The 25,511-nt window shown below is 51.3% G+C and overlaps 1 protein-coding gene across 2 annotated transcripts in view; it reads left to right on the top strand.

The window, feature by feature from the left end:
* Positions 1 to 24,946, top strand: part of DCLK2 (doublecortin like kinase 2) — a 210,158-nt gene extending 185,212 nt beyond the window's left edge. For both annotated transcript variants that reach the window (XM_075544804.1, XM_075544803.1), the window contains exons 9-16: positions 2,263 to 2,382; positions 2,602 to 2,748; positions 11,437 to 11,570; positions 11,934 to 12,011; positions 17,491 to 17,587; positions 18,162 to 18,242; positions 19,500 to 19,616; positions 24,716 to 24,946. In XM_075544804.1, the coding sequence (XP_075400919.1) occupies positions 2,263 to 2,382; positions 2,602 to 2,748; positions 11,437 to 11,570; positions 11,934 to 12,011; positions 17,491 to 17,587; positions 18,162 to 18,242; positions 19,500 to 19,616; positions 24,716 to 24,946 (1,005 nt within the window). The remainder of the gene's footprint in view (positions 1 to 2,262; positions 2,383 to 2,601; positions 2,749 to 11,436; positions 11,571 to 11,933; positions 12,012 to 17,490; positions 17,588 to 18,161; positions 18,243 to 19,499; positions 19,617 to 24,715) is intronic.
* Positions 24,947 to 25,511: the final 565 nt, after the last annotated feature.

Genomic DNA, 25,511 nt, shown 5'->3' with positions numbered 1-25,511 from the left:
TGTTGAGAGACCTTCGTGTTTCCTAATAAACGAGAGCAGTAATTGCTGATGAGTCATGGGCTGCGGCGCATGGAGAGTAATTACTTAATTCTGTGAGTAAACCTTTGCTGCCGGGATGATCCCAACTGCATTCCTCACCAAGACTGAGAATCAGCTGGTCTTTTCCGAGGAGAAGTGGTTAGAGTTAAAAGGAGCCTAGTGGCCCCCATGGTGCTGTATGTTTCCACACTTCTGGACTATTGGATGAGGAAAGAACATTCATCAGGGACACGATGTCCCAACAGTCGTGGAGGAAGGAAGCCCCACTGAATGAATCCCAGCGTGGAAAGCCAGTTCACATTGGTCACAGTTTAAAAGCAAACATACCTGTATCTTTTGGCACCAGAAGTGGCATGCCTTTGTCTGCCAGGTTTTCTGACCTGCCGAGTGTGCCAGTATTCTGTGTAGGCACAAGTTAAAGAGTGTCGAAATTCGTCGCTTAGACAACCGTAGGGTTAGTGGTGGGGCCATGCTTACCAGGATGTGGAAGCTCTCTGTAGGTCTTTCCTGCATGAATAATAGAAAGGGAAATAATTCTCCTGGCTACTGAGGGGTCTGGGTTTTAGCATGGCACACGGATGCCTAAAAGAGTGCATTTTCGCTGTATCTACTTCCCTGAAAGAACACCTGTCACAGGTGACATTGTATGGGTTCTCGCTGAGGGACAAGCTTTCGTGTCACAGCCTTTAAAGGGATTGGCAGGACTGACAGACAAGAAGGCACTGTGCTCTATGTGCAGGGCGGCACCATTGAGTCCCTCCGAGGGAAGTTAGCGGGCAAGTTCTCTCTTGTGCTGGCGGTGACTTGAGGGAATGGTGTGGGGCCCACAGTTGATCTCCTCTGGCTCCCCAAAGGAGGAGGAGACTCCAACTCCACATCTGCCCGAGACTGATTGGCACAAGGCAGAGGTCACCTGTGCTTCCCCCCTTCCTTCTTTATCTTTTTGAATACCAACCATCCCTCCACCATACTCTCCTGTTCTACTGGGCAAGGACCACACAGAACTCACAGACAATGCTCCCGACTAGGGGTGTTCTTAGGGAAGCTCAGCAGGTACAAAAGGTTAAGGATACAGTTCTTATGTCCTCAGTGCCTCTTCTCAGCCATGGTGGCAGGCATGTCTCTCTCGGGTCCCCAGACTTGGCCCCTGCCTCGTTCTGTGGTCACTCAGCGGCAGCTCATAGAGTCTCTGCTGCCTCTGCCACTCACAGGCACTCCGCTGGTGGCTCATCTTTCTTGGCAGTTATGGGATTTGTCTCCCTGCTTCTGAGCTGGCTCACTCTGGTACCCAGCAGAAAGGCAGCATGATATAGTGATCACTTGTCGGGTTCGAGGCAGCTATGTTTTATGCTTCTTTGATGGAGCCAGGCATCACATGCAGGCCCATGTAACTGTGGAATTAGTTTGTTTGCTTCTTTGTGAGGCTTTTATGGAGCATATTTGTTTTGCCTTGAGCGATTCATGCACAGTTTGGTGTGTGGCATGGATTGCAGGCCCCCACAGTGTGCCAGCCCTCTTCCCACTTCCTGCTCCCATTGGTTTCCCTGCCTCCTCCTTTCCCATTTCTTCCAGCCTTCTGAGCTCTGTCTCTGGGCAAATGCTGTCCTGTGATCTCATCGATTTGATTGTTCTAACGATCTTGCACCTGCGTGGTGTTTCTCACTTTATAGGTCTGTGTCTTGTTCGGGTGAAAGTTGACCCACATTGGTGAATTCCATTCCAGGCCTGATGGGAGTCATGCGTTCCATTATTCTCCCAGCCTGGTCCTTGGATGACTTGGGGTTTGTTTCCACATTTGTTTCAGGTTCCCCTCTTGTGTTCCCTTCCAGAGTGGTCTACCAGTAGTAGGTGGGCACCATCTAGTTCTGGTCTCATGGTGCTGGAGGCTGTGGTTCAGGTGGGCCATTTGGGCTAATTGTTTCCATGTGTCTTTGCTTATTTTAAAACTTTTCATTGTAGACAGGGAGAGACCATTCATTGCACCTTCAGTAGCTACTCTTAAAGACTCTGGTACTACCCACCAAAGTAGGATGTCGAACATTGTCTCTGCGGTGTATAATATGCCACTTGACCTTGGTGCCGCCTTAATAATGGTCCTGTATCCCTGGACCCGGTGGTTCATTCTCTCCAGGTGATTCTGTGTGTTGCCCTCTAGCCCACCGACAGGAGGGTGCTGTGGTTTCTGACCCACCTCTCATTTGACCAGAACCTTGCACTTGACAGGAGCACCTGATTGAGAACGAAGTGTCGATCCTGCGCCGTGTGAAGCATCCCAACATTATCATGCTGGTCGAGGAGATGGAAACGGCCACGGAGCTCTTCCTGGTGATGGAACTGGTCAAAGTAAGAGGATGGAGAGATTTGTCTCCCACACCTTCCACTATTCTCCAAGGACCTAAGCAGCAAAATGCTTTTGCTACCTGGTGATGTTCGTTACTGAGGATGTGTCCGTTTCCATCGCCCGCGGGCTATTTTGGCATTCCCTGTGGGCTGAAGAACCGTGGTGCTTGCCCTTCCTAGGCTGCTCTCAGGTGCTCTCTGACGGTCCTCTCTTTCCTTCAGGGGGGAGATCTCTTTGATGCAATTACCTCTTCTACCAAGTACACGGAGAGAGACGGCAGTGCCATGGTGTACAACCTCGCCAATGCCCTGAGGTACCTCCACGGCCACAGCATTGTGCACAGAGACATCAAGCCCGAGAACCTCCTGGTAGGCCTCTGCTTTTGTTGTTGGCCTTTCATTTATTTATTTATTTGTCTGTTTCAACCTGTGCTTCTCTCCTTTTTAAATGATCTTCCTCATTGAAGGTCTGGGATAGAGTAGGAGGAAAATGTGAAACAAAACTGTGAATCATGAAAAAGACCGGGATTACTGGTCACATAGAGACGAGCGGAGCTCCTGAGATTGGGACCCTTAGTCACCCTTCAGCTCTAGAAATGAACTCACCTCACCCTGTCGCTCAATATTCAGCCACTCGAGAGAGGTCTCTAAGGGGACTGCCAACACTAGTGAGATGCATACCTGAGAACAGCGTTTCCCAAAGTGGGTGATCGCACCCCTGGGGCACTGGAACAATCCCAGGGGGCTGGCTGCAAAAGCAGATCTCTTACTGCCATCGAGTCAATGCCAACTCATAGTGACTCTATCACATAGGCTAGAACTGCCCCTGTGAGCTTCCGAGACCCCGAACTCTCTACAGGAGTAGAAAGCCCTGCCTTTCTCACGAGGAGTGGCTGGTGGTTTTGAACTGCTGACCTTGCCATTGGTGGCCAACATGTAACCACTGTGCCACCAGGGTTCCTTGTCACAGCATGTACCTACACTTTATTCTGCGTAATGGGCTATAGTACAAAAAGTTTTACTTGTTGGGGGGGGAACTGCGGATAATTTTTTTTTCTGAAAGGGGGGCAGTAGGCCAAATGAGCTTGGAAACCTACACCTTAGAATGATCAACATTTGAGATGAAAAGGGCAGCCAAATTCAGCACAGGACAGAAGGACAAATGGAAACAGGATGCATGGGAAGGAAGGGGGGTAAGTAATGTTCCATTGGGAGGACTGCAATTAATTATGCCACAAAATATGTATGACTTGTTGAATAGAGTTCTCTGTAAATCTTCACCCAGTGAAACTCACGACCAATTCCAACTCATAGTGATCCTATAGGCCAGGGAAGAAATGCTCCTGTGGGTTTCTGAGAACTGTAACCCTTTATGGGAGTAGATAACTTCATTTTCTCCCCAGGAGCAGCTAGTGGTTTAGAACTGCTGACCTTCCAGATCTCAGCCTAATGCTTAACCACCAGGGCTCCCTGGAAGTAGAACGCTCATTATGCAATAGCCTAGTCCATTTATCTCAGTGGTGTTGTTGGGATCTGCCATTAAGTTGGCCCAACTCTTGGCACTCATGGCAGCCCCATGGGTGAGAGAGCAAACCCCACTCTCACAGGGTTTTCTCGGCTGTAGTGGTTACAGAGCAGCGGCCAGACCTCACTGTGGGGAGTTGCTGTATGGTTTGAACCACCAACCCTTCAACGTCAAGTCAGTCACAAACTGCTTGTGCTCACTGGGCTTCTGTCCTATTTGTCTAGGTATGGAAATTAAGACACAGGAATACTAGTCTCTCTTCCTTAAAAGTCTCAATCCCCCCCCCTCTTTACCCCGCATTCTGTAGAAGAAAGTCTTGCTCACTTTGGGGTTCAGGGACTTCGAAATCTGGGTCCAGTTTCCCTTTCTGATCACTTGTCCTGTTTGTACACTTCCTGCCCACCTAGCCCAGCATGGCACCTCACCTTCAAGATGTATTTAATTCACCTTCAGGTTGTGGCTTGGTAACTCAGCATAACTTGCTTATCAGCCCATCCTTGTAACTAGAAGATTCTGGAGAAGCCAAATAAGGCATTCTTGCCCACCCTTCCCCTACAAGATGGTTGGCTTCTTTTATACATTTCAAAAACAGTTTCGGTATCAATTTGCACCTTAGGAGCAAAACTTGTGCCTCATTAAATTGTACATCTCCAGTGCCAAGGAAGCACACCGTAGGCGGCGCGTTCACAGCGCTGGCTGACCACTGGCAGCCACTTGCTAGCTAGCAGCACACCTGGTGCTCAGACCCACGCTCTTTAATTGTCCAGTGATTGCAGTCTTACCAGATTGCTGTTAAGAGGGATGAACGTTGATGTACAGGCTCTGAGGCCATCCGGGGACTTTTTGCTAGGCTAGTAGTGTCCCTGTTCCCTCCCTGGTAATAACAGCCAGTGATTTCTGAGTGTCTATTTAAAGTGATGTGAGGTGTTTTTCAAACTGCCTCCTACCTTGAAGAGATTGTATTTCATCTCTATTTGTTCCTATTAGGGAAATAAATATCGCTGCCATGGAATAACAGATGGGTTATAGACCCGGGTCTATGAACTCTGAGGAGAGTCGTAAACAGCCTGGGGCTGGAAGCAGGGGTACAGTGCTGTCTCTCCAAGCAGGCTCTGTGCCCAAGGGCAGCCCCGCAGTGCCCATCGGGCCCAAAGCCCAGCTGGTTGAACTGGACTAGGGGCTTCAGGAGAGCAGACCAAGCCAAGCAAAGGCCAGACACAGCTCCCACCAAGGTCATGAGGGTAGCCCCTAAACGTCTCCCTGCTCTCCATCTCCCAGCAGAGGCTGTGGGGTGTGGTTGTATGTGTTCTCTGTTAATGTGGGAGCCACAGGTCCTGGGGAGCCCCCACTTACTCTGCAGCCAGACAGAGGCTCTGATGCCGAGGCCCAGCGAGGATGATGATGGAGGCACTGGGGAACTCTCAGGAAACCCAAACTTAACCAAACGCCCTGCCATCGATTTGATTCGGAATCCGGGGGACCCAGTAAACCCCTGTGGCCCCCGAGACTGTGAAAGCCCATCTTTCTCCTGCAGAGCAGCCCATGGATTCCAACAGCTGACCTTGCAGTGAGCAGCCCACCACTGCTCCACCAGGCTTCCTCCGCAGGAAAGCGGGGCAGCTATTTCCAGCTTGCTGCTCCAGCGCACCCTGCTCCCATTTCACCCTGTGTGCTGCTCAGTTTCTCAGTTCGAGCAGTCTCTCCTCACAGGCCTTCTTCCCTTTCGCCCTTCCGTCACCAGGTGTCATGTGCAATTAACATAATGGCCATCCATGTCTCCAACCTCATTTGCCTCAGAAAGTTCCAGTAAATTGGAATCAAATGCCCCAGGTCAGCTCACCTGTCCTGGGTGCTCTCAAGACCCTGTACCAGCATCATAGTGCTCCCCGGCAGGGAGGAGGAGGAAGATGTCCAGACAAGGCTGCGGTGAGAAACAGAAGGGCCTCGACATCAAGTAGGATCCCTGAGTGGTGCAAATGATTAACACACGTAGACACTTGCCCCAAAGATAGAGACCCGTGTCTACCCAGAGGCACCACAGAAGAAAGGCCTGGTGGTCCACTTCCCCCCAAAATCAGCCATCCCAAACATTTTGGAGCAAGGCTCTACTCGGACACACGTGGGGCGACCATGAGTCAGAATCAGCCTGACGACAGCTGGTCCTGGTGGGATCAGGCTTCGGAAATGGGCTCCGCTGCATGCTGTCGAAGCAAAATATGTCCCCGTCATTGACACCTCGCGGGATCTCTGGGCAGATTTTAGGTTCGGTCTGCAGAGGAGCGAGGAAGAGCCCTGGAGGCTTGAAAGGTCAAGATAGAGTGACTGCCAGCCTCTTCTACTCAGAAACCTAATTCAGTTTTAAACACCAGGGCACTCTGGACATCTGATTTGCATCCCCCATTCTGGTAGCTCAGTTGTAATTTAAACCCCTGCCAGCAGAGATGTATGGGTCGCCATGTCAGGGAGCACAGGGGTGGCCATTAACACTGTGAGTTACAGCCCAGCGGTGCCCTGTCAGAGGTAACTAGGAGCGACCAGTGATAAATCCAGGGTTGGAGGAGTTCTGGGGGACGGGCCAGGGGAGAGCGCTGGTTTCTCATATTTGAAGCCCTTCTAAATCACGGGGCTGACACTTTATTTAGAGACCGTGCAGTGTTTACTTTGTATGCGGGATCTGCCATCCTCGGAGTTTTTATTTTTTGTTACGGGCAGTGCTCCGCCTGCGTGTGTGTGTGTGTGTGTGTGTGTGTGTGTGTGTGTGTGTGTGTGTGTTGGGCATTTGGGGACCACACAGGACTGAGTCCTTGGTGGCAGTGTGCTTATTCAGATTGACTGAGAGCTTATCTTTAAGTACAGGCCACAGCCAGGGTTCTGAGAAACTGAACAATCATATCACCACCACTAGATGCAGAATTTATTGCAGAATGATATAGTACAGGACGTGGTCTTGGTTGGAGTCCCAGCGGGGCGACTGACTAATGACTGGAGTTCCCCGTGCCCTAGTTTCCACCTTGGTAATGTGGAGATGGCAGTCCTTTTCCTTTTGCCCAGAAAACTCACTGCCATCAAGTCGAGGCTGGCCCATAGCAGCCCTATAGGTCAAGGTGGAGCTGCCCCTGTGGGTTTCTGAGATGGGCACTCTCGAGGGGAGTAGAAAGCCTCTTTCTCCTGAGGAGCTGCTGGTGTTTCAAACTGCCGACCTTGCAGATCGCAGCCCACCTCGTCGTACCCACCACACCGCCAGTGTCCTTGTGTCCCCAGAGGGTGAGATACTATGTGAGTGGACACTGAAACTGCCGCGGGCCTGTGAGTGTGTCAGTGAAGGCCTTTGGAGCGGCTGTTCATTTATGTACCCGTTGACAAAGATTAGTCTCTTGTAGCTGAATAAAAGTGGAAGGAAGTGCCCCAATTCACTTATTTTGTATAGAGGCTCCTTTATTGAGTCTTAAACAGACAACCCATCTGGGTGGGGATCATCAGCGCAAGGCCACAATGGTGTCAAAAGGACAAGGAACTCGCCACAGAGCCGTGATGGGCGGCAGGCGCACTCGTCTCTGTCACAGGTGGGAAAGGGACGCAGACTGGGCATGTCCTCTATTGCACCTCAGAGGAGGTCAAGGACTATCTCGGCCAGGAGAAGACTTGTGACCACATGGCCCTAGGACCCGGGCAAGCCCCTGAGAGTGAGACTTCCCCCTTAGGCTGCCAACACCCAAGCCCACTGCCATCCAGTTGGTTCCAACCCAAACAGATACCTTAGATAGACATTCTGAGGCTGTAAATATTTAGTGGTGCTGAGCTCAGAGTGGCTGGTGGGTTTGAACTGCTGACCTTGTGGTTAGCAGCCCAAGGCATAACCACTATGCCACCAGAGCTCTTACTGGAAACCCTGGCCTTCTGGAAAGCACAGTGATTCTCAACCGGTGGGTCGCAACCCTTTCACAGGGGTCACCCGATTCATAACAGTAGCAAAATTACAGTTACAAAGTAGCATCAAAAATAATGTTATGGTTGGGGGGGGGGCGTCACCACAACGTGAGGAACTGTATGAAAGGGTCACGGCATTAGGAAGGTTGAGAACCACTGCTCTAATGCAAAGCCACTGTGTATATATATATAAAACTGTGTATATATATAACTGTGTATATATGTAACTATATATATAATTTATACTGTATATGTGAGGGGGCGTCAAAAAGTTCATGGCCAATGGAATGAAAAGCTACTGGAATTTGTTTGACTAAGTGTGTGTGTATATATGCACATACATATACTTAAATATATTTCTCTTTTGAAGCGCTTCTCCAGCTCAAATTTGAAATTACTCCTATTATCTTTCACATATTGTCCTGTGTAAGCAGATGACCTATTGTGATTCAGACTTGCCCGTCCTTATAACACTTCCCTCTTCGTGTTGCTCCGCCAGGAGCGCCCCCGGCCGAGACTGCTCAGTGACTGCAGACTGTGGCTTCCCTCTCTCTCTGTGCCCCTGAGCCTGACTCTGCATTCCTTACCGAGGAGGCAAAAAATCAGACTTTGGGGACTTCTGAGCCTCTGACAGCAGCCACTGAATATCCCGGGGCATCTCCAAATGGCATGTTTAAAACCAACATGATTTTTCAAAACAAAAGTACCTAATGGGTGTATTCTTAAGTTGTAAAAACAAAATAATACTAGCATTAATAAAACTTAAACTCTCATGAGGCAGACATTTCGTAAATGTTTATAATATTCTTATCACGGCAATTACTTAAGGAATTTTCCCCTGCAGCCTGGGATTTTGGTAAATGCGCCATAAACTCTGGACGTGATTCTGTACCTCAGATTGTTGTCATTAATGTTTACATGAACAATCCTGGAAGGGAGTCATCCTGTGACTGTAGCATGATTTGGAACCAGCGTCTGATGCCTTAGGCTAAATCATTAATAGGTTTGAAGACATTTCTGCTCTGTTGTGGGCCGACCTAGAATTCGGACTGTCTGGGAGGGACTGAAAATCTGTACTGTCGCTCCTTTCAGAGTTCTGAAGTCTAACAGTGTGTACCGAGTCTGCATTCCATGCATAAAAACAGACCAAGTTCACACATTAAAGGTGAGAAGTATTCTTACTAAGCTCGGAAGATAATGAAGGTGAGGAAGACGATTTTCAGATCATCGTTATGTTGCTGAAGATTGGGGGTCACAGTTAGGGGAACCCTGAGGTGCTTGAAGCTTTCTTTTTTTTCTTTTGAATCTATACCGCTCACTCTCCATGAGAATCAGACTAATGGATGGGGCTGTTAGCATGCTTATCTTGAAAAAACATAATTTCCTAAATGGGGTTCCTTCTCTGCTAAGTAGTGAATTGAGATGAAAATCTGGCTCAGGTCATGGTAAGCTAAGAGGGAAAACAAGCTAATTGTGTTTATGATAGAGAAAGACATACATGAACATAGGTTAGGTCTCTGCCATTATTTTTCTTCTTCGTGAAACTCAGCCTGGATACCCAAGAGACAAATAAGGTCATTCTTAGTTCAATATAAACCACGTTCTCCTATGTACTTGTCTACTTCCATTTAGAATGTAACTTTCGGGCTTTTATCCCAAAAGGAAACTTTACGTACATATGAAATTAAAGTAGTGGTTACTCACACATCAGGCTACGATCTGCATGGTTGGCGATTTAAAACCACCAGGAAAAAGACTGGGCTTTCTACTCCCATAAACAGTTAGTCTCTGAAGCTCACGGCGGGGTCACTATGAGTCAGCATTGACTTGGCAGTGAGTTTGGTTTGGTATGGGACCAATACCTATGAGCATTTTGGAAACGATTGAAATGGTATAGGACATTTAAAATAAGTCCTTCACACTACCACTTAGCGATATACTTGTTAGCCTCTCTGGTATATTCTGCATAAGTAATTTGATCATTTCTTTTTATTTTGTGTAATTAGTGACTATCTTCCATGTGGGGTTTTGTTTGTTTGTTTGTTTGGAAAGTAATTGCTAGTGACATCATGTTTTACCATGGGGAAGCGCCATGATTTGTGGGCCAGGAGTCTCTGGGTAGTACAGATGGGGAAGCACTGGGCTGCTAACCGGTGGGCGGTTAAAACCCACGCGGAGGTATCTTGGAAGACCAGCCATCTGCTTTCTAGAGCTCGCGGCCTTGAAACCCTGTGGGCGCACTCATGACATCACTGTGAGTCAGGAGCAAGGACCCTGCCGGCCCTTTGCATGGCCTCTAATGTTCAAGGAAGGGTGCGTTTGAAGCATTGGGTGTCCTTGGGTAAAACCTTTGGTTCCTAGAAGCGTAGTTACTGGCTCGTAAATCTTAAATCAGTACACATTGCTGACATGCTTGCTGGAAAGGATGGTTCCGTTCAAGCCTTAACAGCCACATCTTTACTAGAGGGGTGGGGTGGGGTAGGGTGTGTGTGTGTGTGTGTGTGTGTGTGTGTGTGTGTGTGTGTGTGTGTGTGTGTGTGTGTGTGTGTGTGTAAAAGAGAGAGAGAATATCATCTAATCAGTCTGTCCTTGCAGGAAAGGGTAGGAATAATTACTGAGCCCTGTTCCAAGCTTCTTCTCATTTCATTCTCACCCCAGCCTCAAGAAGCTTGTCCTCCTCCTCTTCTTCCCAGTTCCCAGATGAACACACAAGCCAACAAGGGGAAGTGATTTTCTAAGGTCAGCACCACCGGAGAGGGAGTAGAGAGGGGATTCAAGTTTAGGGCTATGTGATCACTAAGTTCATTTTTCAAGGTTTTTCTCTGTGTTCCATTTCATCACTGCCCATACAGAGAACAAAACCACCCAACCCTATGATTTTATTTTCTAAATTCAACATACACGTCTCTCAAGAACACTTAATAAGCACTTCATAAATACCATTTCCTAGACTTTCCCTTACCTTACACAGAGTAACCACCCACTGAAGACCAGTGCCCTCAGGCTGATGGGCATCTTTGAGGCCATCTCAGGAATGAGCTGCCCAAGGTGTTCAGTAGACCCCTGCGGGAGGCATTTCTGCAAAGGTGGAAAGTGGAGTTTCTGCAAGTGTCATCCTGTCGTGCAATATCTCTGAGAAGAAAAGAGCTGTCAATCAAAAGTGCAGTACCTCAAAGACTCCAGACTCACTCTTACCTGGTGGATTCGACTCATGGCCTCCCTGTGGGACAGTTGATCTGCCCCTGGGAGTTTTCGAGATTGTGACTCTTTACAAACATTGAGTAGATGTTGTTTTCAAACTGCCGACCGTGCGGTTAGCAGCCCAATACATAGCATTCCTAGCATAAGCAATGAAATTCAAAAAATAAATAAAAGAAATGAAATTCCTTTTGTATTTATTCCTAAGTCTGAGGAGGATTTGTAAAGGTTGTGGTGGGAAGTCCCATTATCTTTTAACTGCAGGTGTCCACAAACTTTTGGAAGTTCCCTCCCACCTGTGGCCTTTCAGCCTAATCCACAGGCTGTCTTGTCATCGCTGACGGAGGAACAAACACAAACAAACAAAAACCCAGCTGCTACTGATGACTGACTGGTTTCCATTCCAGGTGTGTGAATATCCTGATGGCACCAAGTCTTTGAAATTGGGAGACTTTGGGCTGGCGACGGTGGTGGAAGGACCCTTGTACACAGTCTGTGGCACACCCACCTACGTGGCTCCAGAGATCATTGCTGAAACTGGGTGAGACTCCGGTCGGGCTTGCTGGGTGCCCTAATTGGGGGGGGTGGGGTGGGTTAGTTGGAGTGACGTGATTTCTGAGGCCTGCGGGGCCACAGTATTCCAGGGGGTGTGAGTCGGGATGGGGGGGCCTCAGCAACTGGAGTGCATGCTCATATGGCCAGCCTGGGAAGGATGGCGGCCATCCTCAAGACTGTGACTCTGCGGGGAACAGTGGGTTCCCTTGCCCTCGACGTGAGGTGAGCGATGTGACACTGGAAAGACCCTTCCCGCCGACAGAGGCATGCTCTGGATGTGGAAGGGCTCCTGGGAGCGGGTGGTGAGTAAGACTGCACCCTCTCCCTCCCACCCACTCTGTTTCCCCAGCTATGGCTTGAAGGTGGACATTTGGGCAGCAGGAGTGATCACCTACATACTGCTCTGTGGATTCCCACCCTTCCGCAGGTCAGTCGGCACCTGTGCACGGCAGCATTTGGAAGCAGATATCTCTGATGATCAGGACTGGTTGGTCACTGAGAATTCGGTTAAGAACTATGCAGTGAACCGGGGGAGAGCCCAAACTGGATGGGACTCTGTTGTTTTTCCAGGTCCTGCAAGTTCTCTGCCTCTGACAGAGCAGTCTTACTGCTTGCCCATCATTCTCCACAGATTCTGGCTTTCCTAGGTTTTAATATATAAACATATTTGTACCTTCTGGGGGAAATGAAGTTATGGTAAAATATACATAAAACATCTGCCATCTTCATTGCATGATGCTCACCTTCCTGACACAATCGCTAAAGACCAAGCAAGTGCATAAGCAAATGTGTGAAGAAAGCTGATGGTATACGACTATCAAAATATATAGTGTCTGGTGGATCATAAAGGCTTGAAGATAAACAAGCAGTCATCTAACTGAGAAGCAACAAAGTCCACCAGCCTGTGTGATCACAAGGTGTCGATGGGATCAGGTATCAGGCATTAAAGAACAAAAAAATCATATTGTGAATGAGGGGGAGTGTGGAGTGGCAACTGGACATCCCCTTACAGAAGGGTCTCAGGGAAGAGATGAGCTAGTCAGCGTGCAGTGTAGCAACCACGAAACATACAACTTTCCTTTAGTTCTTACCCCCACTGTCATGATCCCAATTCTACCTTACAAATCCAGCTAGACCAGAGGATGTCCACCGGTACAGATAGGAAGAGGAAACACAGGGAATCCAGGATAGATGAACCCATCAGGACCATTGGTGAGATTGGCAATACCAGGAGGGTGGAGGGAAGGTGGGTAGAAAGGGCTAACTGATTACATATAACCCCCTCCCTGGGGGATGGACAACAGAAAAGTGGGTGTAAGACAGTATAAGACATGAAAAATATTAACAATTTATAAATTATCAAGGGTTCATGAGGGAAGAAAGGTGGGGAGGGAGGGGAAAATGAGGCGCTCATAGCAAGGGCTAAAGTAGAAAGCAAATGCTTTGAGAATGATGATGGCAACAAATGGACAAATGTGCTTGACACAGTGGATGGATGGATGGTGATGAGAGTTGTACAAGCCCCCAATAAAATGATTTTTTTAAAACAAAAAACCATTTGCCATCTTAACCAGTTTTAAGTGTACAATTAAATGGCATTAATCACATCCCCATCACCGCTATCCATTTCCAAATGTTCTTCCTTCCCTTAAGCAGAAACTTAGGACCCCTCTAAGTAAGGACTACCCTTTTCCTCCTCGTCTTCAGCCCCTGGGAACCACTAATAAATACTTGTATGCATGCATTTGCCTGTACTAAAGATTTCGTATCCACGAGGCTGTATTCCCTCTGTCCTTGGGTGTCTGCCTCATTTTACAGCCTATTGATGTGCATTGATTGGGCACACTTTGGATGTGAGGCCAAGACCCTGTGAGTTTCTGGTCTTCCATAAGACACACCCACAGTGCGGCGTCTGCACCTTCTGACCTCAGTCTCTTTAACATGGAGTGAGGACTTAAAGATGCTTGTGAAGCGATTGGAATCCGTCCAGATGGATCCTTTCCCCGGATCTCAGTCATTGTTTCTTCTACTTAGCTTTAAAAGAAAAGAAAACCCATTTACTTCTTGGATAAACTTCCCATGGCCTTCCACCTAGTTCTCATAGGAACAGAGACTCTGGCTCTTCAGTGGAGCAGTTCACATAATCAAGAAGTCGGATTATAAACACATCTGGAGTAAACAGCCTTGGGAACAAACACTGCACTTTACTTGGTGCGAGTTTTGATGGAAGAAACTCGGAGTACAGTTTGCCCCACCCCCCGGGTGCACAGGGTGAGTGAGGGGCTTCAGCCACGGCTCCTCCTTTGGCCCATTTTATCAACTGCTGCTTAGAGTTGTTGTGAGTCAGAACTGACATGGGGGACGGAAATTTTAAAGCAAATGTCATCAAATCAGCACGTCGCATAGTACTTGCTTGGTCTTCTCAATCCCCCTTTGCCTTTAAATCCCTGCCTTTGTTTATTTTACAACTCTTTATTGAGTCACTTTGTGTCCCCCAAGCCCACTGGGTCAAGTCAAGGCCAACTCAGAGTCAAGGACTCTATATAGCGTTTCCAAGGCTTTGTAAATCAGTGGGGACAGGAAACCTCATCTTTCTCTCTCAGTGCACTTGGTGGGTTTGAACCATCAGCCTTGTGGATAGCAGTCCAAGGCTAACCCTCCAGCACCACCAGGGCTCCTTGCTGGGAAACCAAGGGGAGAACAAAGCCTAATCCCTGAGCTCACCGTGTTTATGGTCAAGCATGGGTCAGGGAGTGTCATTAAGCAGGTCAGCCTGGGGGCAATTAGAGCACAGTTTCTTTCCTGAGCTAATCCATGTTAAGATCAGTTGGGGAAAATGGCATTAGCAAAAGCTTTTAGAGAAATAGTATCCTCCCATCAAGCAGCCCTGGTGGCACAGTGATGAAGCACTCGGCTGCGACTTTGTGAGGTCGGTGGTTTGAATTACCTTTGGGAGCAAGATGCTGAATGATGACGGCCGTGGGCGCCTTCGGGGCAGCTTTACCCTGCTAATGGAGTGACTGCAGCGTGACTGAGTTGGAAATGATGCCAAGACCAGTGGGTTTGGGTTCTTTTGTGGTGGCGGTTATTGTTGCTTTGCATGTTCACAACTCCCTCTAGTGTTGCTCGCTGCCAGTGCAGCCTGGCATTTTTTCCTCCCCCTTGGCTTTGTATGGGAGTTACACTTGGTGGGCGCAGGAGCATCTAGTTGAGCAGTTCTCCTTTGTGGTGACTGTTATGCAGTGGACAGCAGCTCCTCTATGCACCGGGCTAATCAGGCACAGACAGTCCGGCTCCGTGCTCAAAGCTGCTGTCCTTGCTTCCTATTTGCAGAAGTTGGTCAGGCAGCTCGAGGGAATTCACTTTTCAAACTCAAGAAAGTGTTTTTCCTTTCTCGTGCTGTGTTGTAAAGAAATAGGCTGTCGACTGTTAACTGCTAACTAAAGAAGCCATATTCACGGCATACAGGACAAGTATGGTGAGGTCAACTATTAGTTTATAGAATACATTTATCCCTGAAAGTCCTCCAAACATTCCAAAACGTTTTCTTTGTTTTACATAAAACCAAAAACCCAACTCCTTGCCGTCCGGTCGATTCCCCCCCACAGCAGCCTGAGGGAACAGGGCAGATGTGCCCGAGGAGTGTGAGACTCTTTATGGGAGGAGAAAGCCTCTTCTTTCCCGCAGGAAACAGCGCTGATTTTGAAAGACCACATCTGATGAAGAGGAATGCCTTGAAACTTAGACTTCTCACGTTTTAGGCTTATTTGATGACCGTTTTCCTTCCTCCAGTCTTTTGCAGTCCTAGATTCATTGTTGCTTTTAAAAGGATACGGATTTTCTATTTTTTTAGAGGCAACCAAATTTTTCGCTTTTGCCTAAGCAAGTCTATTCTTAGGATCAGTAGCCAAAATTTTTATTCATACAACTGAACTCAGGTTTTAATGTTTTTCTTCAAACAGTAGCACCCACCACAGTGAGCCCCATGAATGAAATGTGTGATCATGACCTGGCAGTAGCTCACAGTGTGTCCCGGCTTCCTTTCCCTGGCCCTGCGCTGTGGCCGTTGGGAAGAGCAGGTGCAAACTCTGACGTGGCCGGTGCAGTTTTCCTTCATGGATATGTTCAGACCGAACACCACCTGCATTCAAGAGCTCCCTGACGCCTGGCAGCCAGGTTGTGGTGTTAATAAAAATCAGAGTAGCTTCACTCCTTGGGCAACACGGGACCACAAAGACGGCGAGATTGTCTTCAGCTTCCTGTTCTTATAAGGCAGCTCTGGAGCCTGGCCTAATTGCTGACTCAGCCTCGGCTTGGCTTTGCGAGTCAGGCTATTTTAGCAGGGACCAAAGGCTGTATCTGACCGTTGTGGGCGGTTTCTGGCTTTTAAGCGATTTATTCATAAAGTTAAGCTCTTTTTTGAAGATGTCTTTTCAAAACCTTTGCTCCTGGTGCCCTCTGGCCTTTTGAGGTTGTGTCCTGAGGTGGGGTGCGCACTCATGTCGAAGGAGCGGTGAGCCAAGTGCCATCAGCAGGGCAGGCGCAGTGGGCAGGGGATAAAGCATTTAGACACCCAGTGGGGGAGAGTTGGCGGGCACTTCAAGACATTCCCTGGCTTCCTGGTGTGACCTGTGTGCCTCAGGGTGCCTCTGGACCCAAACACCTTGGAGCCGTGTGACTTCACTGGGATGTGACTGGGTGTCAAGGTATTCAACGAGTGCCCACATGCCCCTCACTATAACAAGAATGAGGCAGCCACACCCACACATGGCCCCAGAGTTCGTCTCCACGTACTGCCCTAAACAATCAATTTCTGGACATAGCAGCCTTTGCTCCCTTGAGAAGGTCGAGAGTGGGACCACCTCCAGACCTGATGCATGGGGGTCCCAAGCGAGCCCTGTGACCAACAGAGGCCGTTGAAGGGGGATTCTGTGAGAAATCCCAAGAGAGTATAGTGCACGTTTCCCAATAAGACTTGATTCTGCTCATGGATGTGCCCGTGACCTCCCCAGCCCATCCTGCATGTTCTGTTTCTCCCTGCAGGCCTTGTGGTGGCCTGCTCCAGGGGCTGCGTGCTCTGCACTTTGGCCGCCCAGGCAGCTGCCAGCTGTGGGCCTTGCCCATGGAGATGCAGCGTCCCAGGTGGGCGCGTGCATGCCGTGTCGGCAGTCCCATGGCACTCAAAGTAACCCTACAGCAAAACAGAACTACCTCATCAGAGTTTTCGGGCAGTAAATCTTTATAGAAGCAGTCTACCACATCTTTCTCCCATGAGTGCCTGTTGGGCTTAAACCCCCAACCCTTTGATTAACATTGAATGCTTAACCCCCCGTGCCACCAGGACTCCTACCAGAAGTCAAGTAGGCACTTATTCATGAGCCATGTGCTTAGGTGCTCGCGCACCTCTGCGGGCAGGGTTGGGAGGCTGCTCACCTGGGAGCAGTGAGGGCGTGCCTCCACCTGTGTGAGTCCCCTCCGCTGAGCTGAAATGAAAGTCAAGCCCAGGGAGCTAATTATTTCATGAACAGTTTGTTCAAACTCTGAGCTCCATAGGACGTCTTCGTGGTTTTGTGGTTCTTGGTTCTTTCGTAGACTTTGGCAGTTTTATTGGAAAACCGATGGAGAAAGGAATTGCGAGGCGCTGGGAGCCGGAACCTCGGTTTTCCTGCGCTGTGGGGGCCGTGGCAGAGTAAGTGCAGGGCTTGTTGAAATGCTCTTAGGGAGCACTGGCCTTGTCTGTGGCTTCCATTTCTTCTTGAGTGTGTCCCTTGGACTCCCAGGCCGCTGCTACTGTGCCTGGCTCCTTTTCTGAAAGGGGCTGCGATACCCTCTCCCGCTGGCCTCCTTGTTGTTGGAGAGCTGCGTGCTGACTCTGACCCTCTTCGTTTTTTCTGTCCTTGGCGAAGTGAGAACAATCTCCAGGAAGATCTCTTTGACCAGATCTTGGCTGGCAAGCTGGAGTTCCCAGCCCCCTACTGGGATACCATCACGGACTCAGCAAAGGTACTCCCACAGCCTGCTTCTCGGGGGTGGGGGTGGGCTCGGGTGTCTGTCAGGCTCCTGTCTGCAACAGTTATGTGGGACAGCTCTGGGTCCGGAGCTCCAGCTGTTGCCTTAACTTTCTGCTTCCCCTCTCTGTGGTGGAGTGTCCAGAGCGCCCAGCCAAATGCACCTTTCAGTCCCGAGGGCGCATTCTCCTGCTGATGCAAGCTACAGGAGTCCACGTATCCTCCTCAAAGTGTAGGAATGAACTCGTGAGAGTGACCGAGTCACCCACAGGAAAGGGGTCAGGTGATCGTGGTGAATTAATGGTAACTGAGGACTAGATGTCTTCAGAGAGAACATATTGGTCCCTGGGAGGTGGCGAATGTAGACTCAGGAGAAAGCCCCTCCTCTGTCTTCCGCGGCTGACATTGGTAGCTGTGTCCACATCCACGTCCAGTGGGCTCCAGGGGTGGACGTGACGTAATAGCTTTGGAAGCCGGAGTGGTTGAGCAGCCGTGCTGGCAAGCCTTGGGAGAGCTTGGTGCAAATTTAGATTTCTGCTCTGATGCTGGGCTTTCCTCTTTTTTCCCAGGAACTGATCAGTCAGATGCTTCAGGTGAATGTTGAAGCTCGCTGTACTGCAGGACAAATCCTAAGTCACCCCTGGGTGTCAGTAAGTACTCACCTTGCTCAGCAGTGAATGTCTGTGTGTTCTGTGGCCACCAGCACCCTTCCTTCCTCACTCCCGCCATGGACTGCCCACCCACAGAAGACACGTGGGCATCCTCCTAGAGGACCAGTAGCATGGGGGCAGGACCCCGTTTCAACCCTGCCCTGTTGTGGAACTTGGGCAAGTCACTGTTCATTTCTGCTTCTCAGTTTCCTCGTCTGCAAAAGGAAGGGCTGGCTGGGATGCTCCTTGAGCCGCCTTTCCGCTCTGGAGCCTTGGGGCACTGGGGTTGGAAGGTTTCGAGCTTTCCCCCTACGATGAGCACGTCTCAGACCCCGAGCTCTGTTTCCCGGCCCCTGACCATAGTCTTCCTGAAGCTTGATGGAGAAGTCCAGGTAGCATGCCTCCCAAAGCCAAGTGGACAGCTGGTTAGAGTTCCCCTGGGGCATGGGAAGCACCTGTGAATTTAGGATAAATGCAGTTTGCTAAACAGTGACTGGGTACAAGTTCGGAGCCTTTGTGTGGTTCAGATAGTCAGTGGACTCAGCTGCTCACTGAAAATCCACCCAGGGTGGTCTCCGCCAAAGAAAGTCCTGGTGATGAGCTTCCAGAAAGTCAGCCCTGGGGAAGCCCATGGAGCACAGCACTCTTATGACACTCCAGGGGTGTCTGCCAGGAGCCAGAGTCTGCTCCTAGCAGCTGGGCTGGGTTTTGGTTGAGTGAGCGTTTGCACTGTCCACATTCCTGGGGCTCTAGGTGAAGGGAGCTAACTTGTGAGCCCAGCACTTGGGGAGTTGTGCCCCTTCAATGCCCCGTGCCATGCTGACCTCTGAGTCCCCTGAGCTCAGTGTCCTGGCTCTTGGACACCAAGGAGCTCTGAGACTAGCAACCAACTGAATTCCTGTTTAACTGAATAACCAACTATTCATTCATTTTGGTGTTTTCATGGAAAGACGCATTGTGACGTCAGGGCCGTAGGTGAGAGGTTCAGAAGGCAGGGAATCCTGCCTCCGTGCCCCTGGAGCCTGGTGCTCCACTTGAGCTACTTCAGCCCTGAGGGGCAGAGTGGATGGCACAGGGTCTTTCTGAGTGTGTGCGGCTGCTTGAATAGCAAGAAGTATCATGTAAAGACTCGCTGTTCCTCTGAACGTGTGCCTAAGTTGTGGCTTTAGCAAGCACAGAGGTGCAGTTGTGGTTAAGGAAAAACAAATCTTGAGAATTAAAACTCATTGTATTTCTTTGGGCTTTTCCCCCTTATAGGATGATGCCTCCCAGGAAAATAATATGCAAGCGGAGGTAACAGGTAAACTGAAGCAGCACTTTAATCATGCGCTCCCCAAACAGAACAGCACCACTACCGGGGTGTCAGTCATCATGGTAAGTGGAATGCATTCTGGGGCCGTGGCAAGCTGGTTAGTGTCTGGCTTGCTTCCTCGACCGCCATTGAACCTCATGAAGTCTGTAGCCATGAACTGCCTCACCCAGAAGCTGGTGCCGCCCATGTCCCTGTGTTCACTTCAGTTCACAGATTGGCTGCCACATGGCGGGATGGGATTAGGCTGGTCCCCACTGAGAAGCTCAGGGTCCCTGCTTTCTGCTCCCATCTCTACTCTGTCCAGCGAGGGCTTCCCAAGAGGAAAGGACTCCCTGCTAGCACAGAACTTCAAAATGGGTTTTTCTTTTTTAAAGCCATAGATTAGTCTTTAGGATTTGGGACAAGAAACAGTCCAAGTGAAGCAAATATATATAGGTAGATATATAGATAGATGATAGATAGATAGATAGATAGATATAGATATATTTAAGTATTTTTGAAGGACAGTTTGAGGGTTTTTAAAGCTCTGAACTGTGTGTGTGTGCGCGTGTGTGTGTGTGCGCGTGTGTGTGTGTTTAATATTTTTTGTCAGGATTGGTAAGACTTGATGAGAAATCACTAGCAGTGATTCTCATATTTTTTTTCAAGCTTCCTTTTTGCCAGAATGTTTTTAAATCAGTTTCTCTAACACACAGCAAATTAAAAGGAACACTACCATTAAAGGAAATGAAGCAAAGAGGAAAAGGGAAAAAAAAGTAAATCGGGTCATAAGGAGCCAGTAAGCCCACCCTGCAGGCCAGGTCTGAGCACGCCAGAAACTGGGTTAAAAAGTGAGCCCTGGCCTGCATCTCTCTCAGCACTGCCCACCCACCCAGTGTCCCAAAGGGCTGGGTGCTACCTCATAAGAACCAGAGCTGCCTCTGTATGAGGCAGTGGGTGCCCACATCTAAGCATCTTGACCACCCCTGACAGCATTGGGTCCTCGCAGCCAACACAGCTCCGTGGGACACCTAACAGTGATGGACCAGCTCTGCAGCCATGCCATTCTTCTCTCAGCACAGCCCATGCCCAACTGCAGGGGCGGGGGGTGGGGGGGAGGGAGTTGTTTGGTCTCATGGTATATTGGAGTCTAGGTCTGAAGAAGCTGGAGGGAACCCCCTACATAGACACAGTTGTATCACATACCACACATTGACCATGCACCCCACCTACATTCATGCCACATATCCACGCCACACAGGTATATGCCTACCCTTCCTACTGTGTGCACATCTAATCCCTCTCACATCCTCACACCATGTACACACCGTCCTTCATTACCCCACATTCCTTACCCCTGCATGCCTTACATACAACACACACACACTCAACCCCTATGTACCACACCCACTACACCTACACTCCACACACACACCACTTGCATAAACCGAGCACCCCATACAGACTACATATTTGTACACATCTCCATACTATCTACACATACCTTCCCCTACTTACCCCCTTATGTCCTGTACTTCCTAGCCCCATACATGCACACATATACCCTTGTACCACATGCTACATATACACACACTGCACATACCCCAGATATTGCACACACATACCCACACCATGTATAACATACAATCTCCCCCTACATATTTTGCAGCCCCATCCCATACCCATACCCCACCTACCACACACTCAACCCTCACATACAAAACACACACACGCACACATACATGCACACAGGTGCATACTTTGTGACTATGAAGTGCTCCGGTGTGTTTACTGACTTGACACGTTGTCAGCACCCTCTGCTCTCACATCCTTCCCCGCCCCCTCATGGAAAGCTACATGCACTAGTTAAATCCCACACACTCCCCCGCTGTAAGGCGTTTGCCACCTCCCTCCCTCCCGAGCCATCTGACATGGTGTATGTCTGGGGGATGTCCTGTGCCAAAGTCATAGGAAGGTCTCTTGCGTGGTGGTTTTCCTGAGAAAGCCAGGCTTGCCCCAGAATCACAGCCGCACCCCTTTGATAGGGCTCAGCTTATGAGAACAGTTTCAGGTGGTTCGCTCCTGAGGCCTGGCATTAAAGGGGTGGAGAAGGACCGGGAAAGCCGTGTTACGTTTTAGGGCAGGCTCTGCTAAAATTCAGAACATTAAAAACAGCTCGTGAACTGACGATGTGTCATGGAAACCCTCCAGGGAGAGTGAAGGAGCTGGGGGGAAGAGCCCCTGCACACCAAAAGGCAGTGCATGTACATTGCTTAAGCCTCAGCATCTCCGGGGAGGAAAACAAAACAGAATTGTGGCCAGGACAGAGCAGCGCTCACTGCCGTGGTCTGCGGCACCTGGTCGGACTTGCCTAAAGCTCTGACAGCCCAGCACTCAGCTGAGGTCCTAATGGAAGGAGATGGCATTCTACCTCCTAAGACTCTGCTCTGGATAATGACGCATAGACTTCCTCAGAGTCAGTGTGTGGCTTTTAAAGGTCATTTCTCCATTGGCGGAGAAGAAGCCCAGCAGTCAAAATTTCAGACCTCTGCCCTCTAGCTGGCTATTGGTTTAAATGAATAGAAACCCTTTACCACGTGGAATCCCGATGGTGATTGTAAAACGGCGACGTGTTTAAATGTGTGTGAAGTCGTCATTTGGAGGGTGTTGGCAGAGCCTGATCCCAGGCTCCCTCCTCAGCTCTGCAGGCTGTTAGCTCTGAGGGCTGCCGAGCCACAGGCTCCCATTGGGTACCTCCGGGAGAAGCCCATAAGGCTTGCTTGTCAGTGGCCAAAAAGCTGCCTACGAATTTTGCCAAAAAGCAGTGGTGAGGAGAAAAGGCTTTCCTTGTGGATCTCGTGCTAAAGTTCATCCAGCTCAGGGCATGGGCTGGGGCATGGGTGAGGCCGGGAGGCCGGGAGGGGTGTGTGGCGGGGGAACAGCTTGCAATGCTTCTGTGTCCTCATCATCATTCTCGTCACCTGTGATTACCTGTTGTGCTGCCTGTCCTGGAAGTCAGGTGTCCTTGGTAGTAAATGTTTGGGGTTTTTTTAAGCATTACAAATAATTTAACACAAAAGTATTCCCCTGGTATTCAGATGTTCCCAGACGTGAGGCCCTGTGGTTTCCAGCAGAAAGCAATGGGAATAGGGTATACATGCTTTGAGGTTGAAGCATCAGATTCAACCGCTGTCTCAGAGAGCCTTCCCCCTAGCAGTCTCTTCGAGGCGTCTCCTCCCTACCCCATAGCGCCTGGGTTCTGGTGCGGCAGGAGGTGCGGTGAGGCAGGCGGGACCATGGGAGCGCTGACGCTGTTATCTTCATTTTATTTGACAGTTTGATTTGGCAGTTTGAGAGACTTCCAAGTTTCACTCTTTACCCTGTTGAAACTGTGGGAAACTTCTAAGCCAAAGCCTGGTATTCACCCTGCTGTGCTCAGCGCCCGGCAGCTTCTCTTCCCAGCCCATCCTAAATCCGCTAGCCGGCCCTGAGCTGCGCGGCCTGGGTCTCCCCGCACCTACTGACACATCTGCAGCCGGCCAAGCGCACCCCTGAAAAACTTTGATTTAACTGAACACTCGCGGCTTCCCGCGCGCACTGCCTGCCTTCCTGGATCATATGCTGGCGAGTGTGAGGCGGTGGCCAGTGGCTCCCCACCTTCCTCCATGCCGGTTCTCTGCTGAGGTGGGCCAGAACCTTGTTGAGGTCTTGTGCTTGCCCCTCCCTTGCCACGCCCCCACACCTCTCCAAAGATGCGTTTTTCTCAAGGAGACAGTGTGGAGTCAGCAGCCTTTGGGCGGAGAGGGTGGCAGAGCGGGTCGGCTTCGAGAGACCCCTGGTTGGGAGGCGTTTTCTCTGGCTTACCCTGCGCGCACTCGGGGCGACCTGGGTTTGCAGGGCAGTTCCCCCTGGGCCCCAGGGCGCGTCCCCGCCCAGGGAGAAGCGGCCACCTGGTGGCAGCCACCGGAATGATAAGCAGCCTGGTTCACGCTGCATCTTCCAGGGCTGACTTCGGAAAAGGCACCTTCCAGTAGAGAGCTTTCCCCACTCAGAAAGGGGGGTGGGGTGGGGACAGGGAGGAGGGGGATGTGAAATTTGGGAAAGGTTCCGGGTTCGTGCCTGAATGTTTCTTTCGACTGTGTTGCTTCTGTTTAAAGTAAGTCCAGTTTCTGTCCCCGCTTCTCTCCCCTGTCTGGCCTGCCCCGCCGCCTGCATTGCTTCGCTCTGGCTAGGTCCACGGTACGTACTAACCCGCACGCCACGCTGGCTCCTGCCGCAGCCGCACGCACGCTCTAACCCCCGAGGGGGGGGAGCAATAACACGGCGGCCGCGGTGCCCTTTGACCCGGGAGGGACTGGGTAGTAGGCACCCAGCCCCACCGTCTTCAGACTTCGGGGTGCAGCCCTGTCTCGCATTTGGCCCATTCCCCGGTTGCCCCTGTCAGGACCTTGACATTGCCCTTGGCAGTGACTGCAGGCTCGACCTTAGAAGGGCCCTGGAGAGCACCCCGCCGTGTAGCACGTGTCTGGGAAAGCCCGTGGCTCTTCGTGGTTTCCCACGCTTCTCATCTCTCCTGAGAGACACCCCCGGGCAGGTGCCACCGTGCCCCCTGGCCTGGGTCCCTTTGGGCTGCTGTCAGTCGGAAAGTCCAGCCACTGGACGAGCAAGAACTTCCTGGACTGGGTCCAGGAAGGAGAACAAAGGCTGGGGGTCCCCGAGAGCCCCCCTGTGGTTGAGGGGCCAGAGCCGGCCCTGTGGGGGTGAGCTCACGGAGTTTCCTCCCCAGGGAGGAGTCCCCAAGACTGACGGCCCGTGGGAGTCACTTGGCTTGGAAAGGGCTGACTTATTCGCCTGACGTGGGGCCACTTTTAAACCTGTGGCGAGAGCTCCTGCCCCGAGGTAGCCTCCCAGGCCCGGCTCCCTGGAGCTGGGCTCATGGCACCGATCCGGCCCGGCTCTTTCCCGGGGAGGACGCGCTCAGCGCTCGGGCCGCTCCCAGCGGGTCCCCTGGGCCCCATGGCTGGAGGAGCGCGGACCCCCGGTGCTAGGTGGCCCTGCGAGGTGGCACCGCGGCCGCGTTCTTGCTCCTCCCCCTCCCCGGCCCTGCACGCGCGCTCGCTGGCCCTCCGCCCGCCCGCCGCCCGCCGCCGCGCTCACGGGCTGTCTGCCGCTCTCTCCGCAGAACACGGCTCTCGATAAGGAGGGGCAGATCTTCGGCGGCAAGCACGCTCCCGACTGCAGCCGCGCCGCGCCCGCGCCCGCCGCCCCCAGCCCGCCCCCGGCCCCGGCCCGGGGCTCCCCGGGGCCGCGCGCCGCCCTGCCCCCCGAGCGCCCCCAGACCCCCACCCCGCCGTCCCCGCCCGCCGCCTCGGGCTGCGAGCGGCCCGGGTCTTGGCGCCGCCACCGGGACTGAGCCCGAGCCGAGCGGGAGGCAGCCCCGGGCCCGGCCGCCCGCCTGCCCGCCCGCCCGCCCGCTGGAAGCGCCGGTCCCGGAGCTGCAGCTGCTGCGGCCGGGGAGCCTCCGCCTTCCGCCCGCCCGCCCGCCCACGCCCCACTGGGACCGGCCCCCGGCGCTGAGGGCCTTGGAGCGGCTCCGGCGTTCACGGCTCGCAGTTCTCCGCGAGGGGACCCTCCGCAGCTTCGCCGGCACGGGAACGCGGCGCCTCTTGCCCCGCAGCAGCTGCGTTTTTGTAGGCACACTTGGGACGGATCCCGACCGTATTGAAGTCCGCTCCGAGCACTCCCTTTTCCCTACCAACAACTTGCCATGGCGTTTGCCCCTTGGCGGGTGGCCCAGAGAATGGCACCGCCCTGTGCGGTGAGCACTAAGGGGACAGACCGGCCCTGAGACGCTGACCCCCACCCCGGTGCTTCCAGAGGCCTGGGCAACCCCCCACTGGAAGCCAACACTGGATATTTATTTGTACCGGGACCGCAGCCAAGGGTCTGCTTCTTCCCTGGACGCTGTGTGTTCCCAG

The sequence above is a fragment of the Tenrec ecaudatus genome, chromosome 3 (assembly GCF_050624435.1).
Source record: "Tenrec ecaudatus isolate mTenEca1 chromosome 3, mTenEca1.hap1, whole genome shotgun sequence".
Taxonomy (NCBI): domain Eukaryota; kingdom Metazoa; phylum Chordata; class Mammalia; order Afrosoricida; family Tenrecidae; genus Tenrec; species Tenrec ecaudatus.
This window is presented reverse-complemented; position numbering and strand designations above follow the sequence as displayed.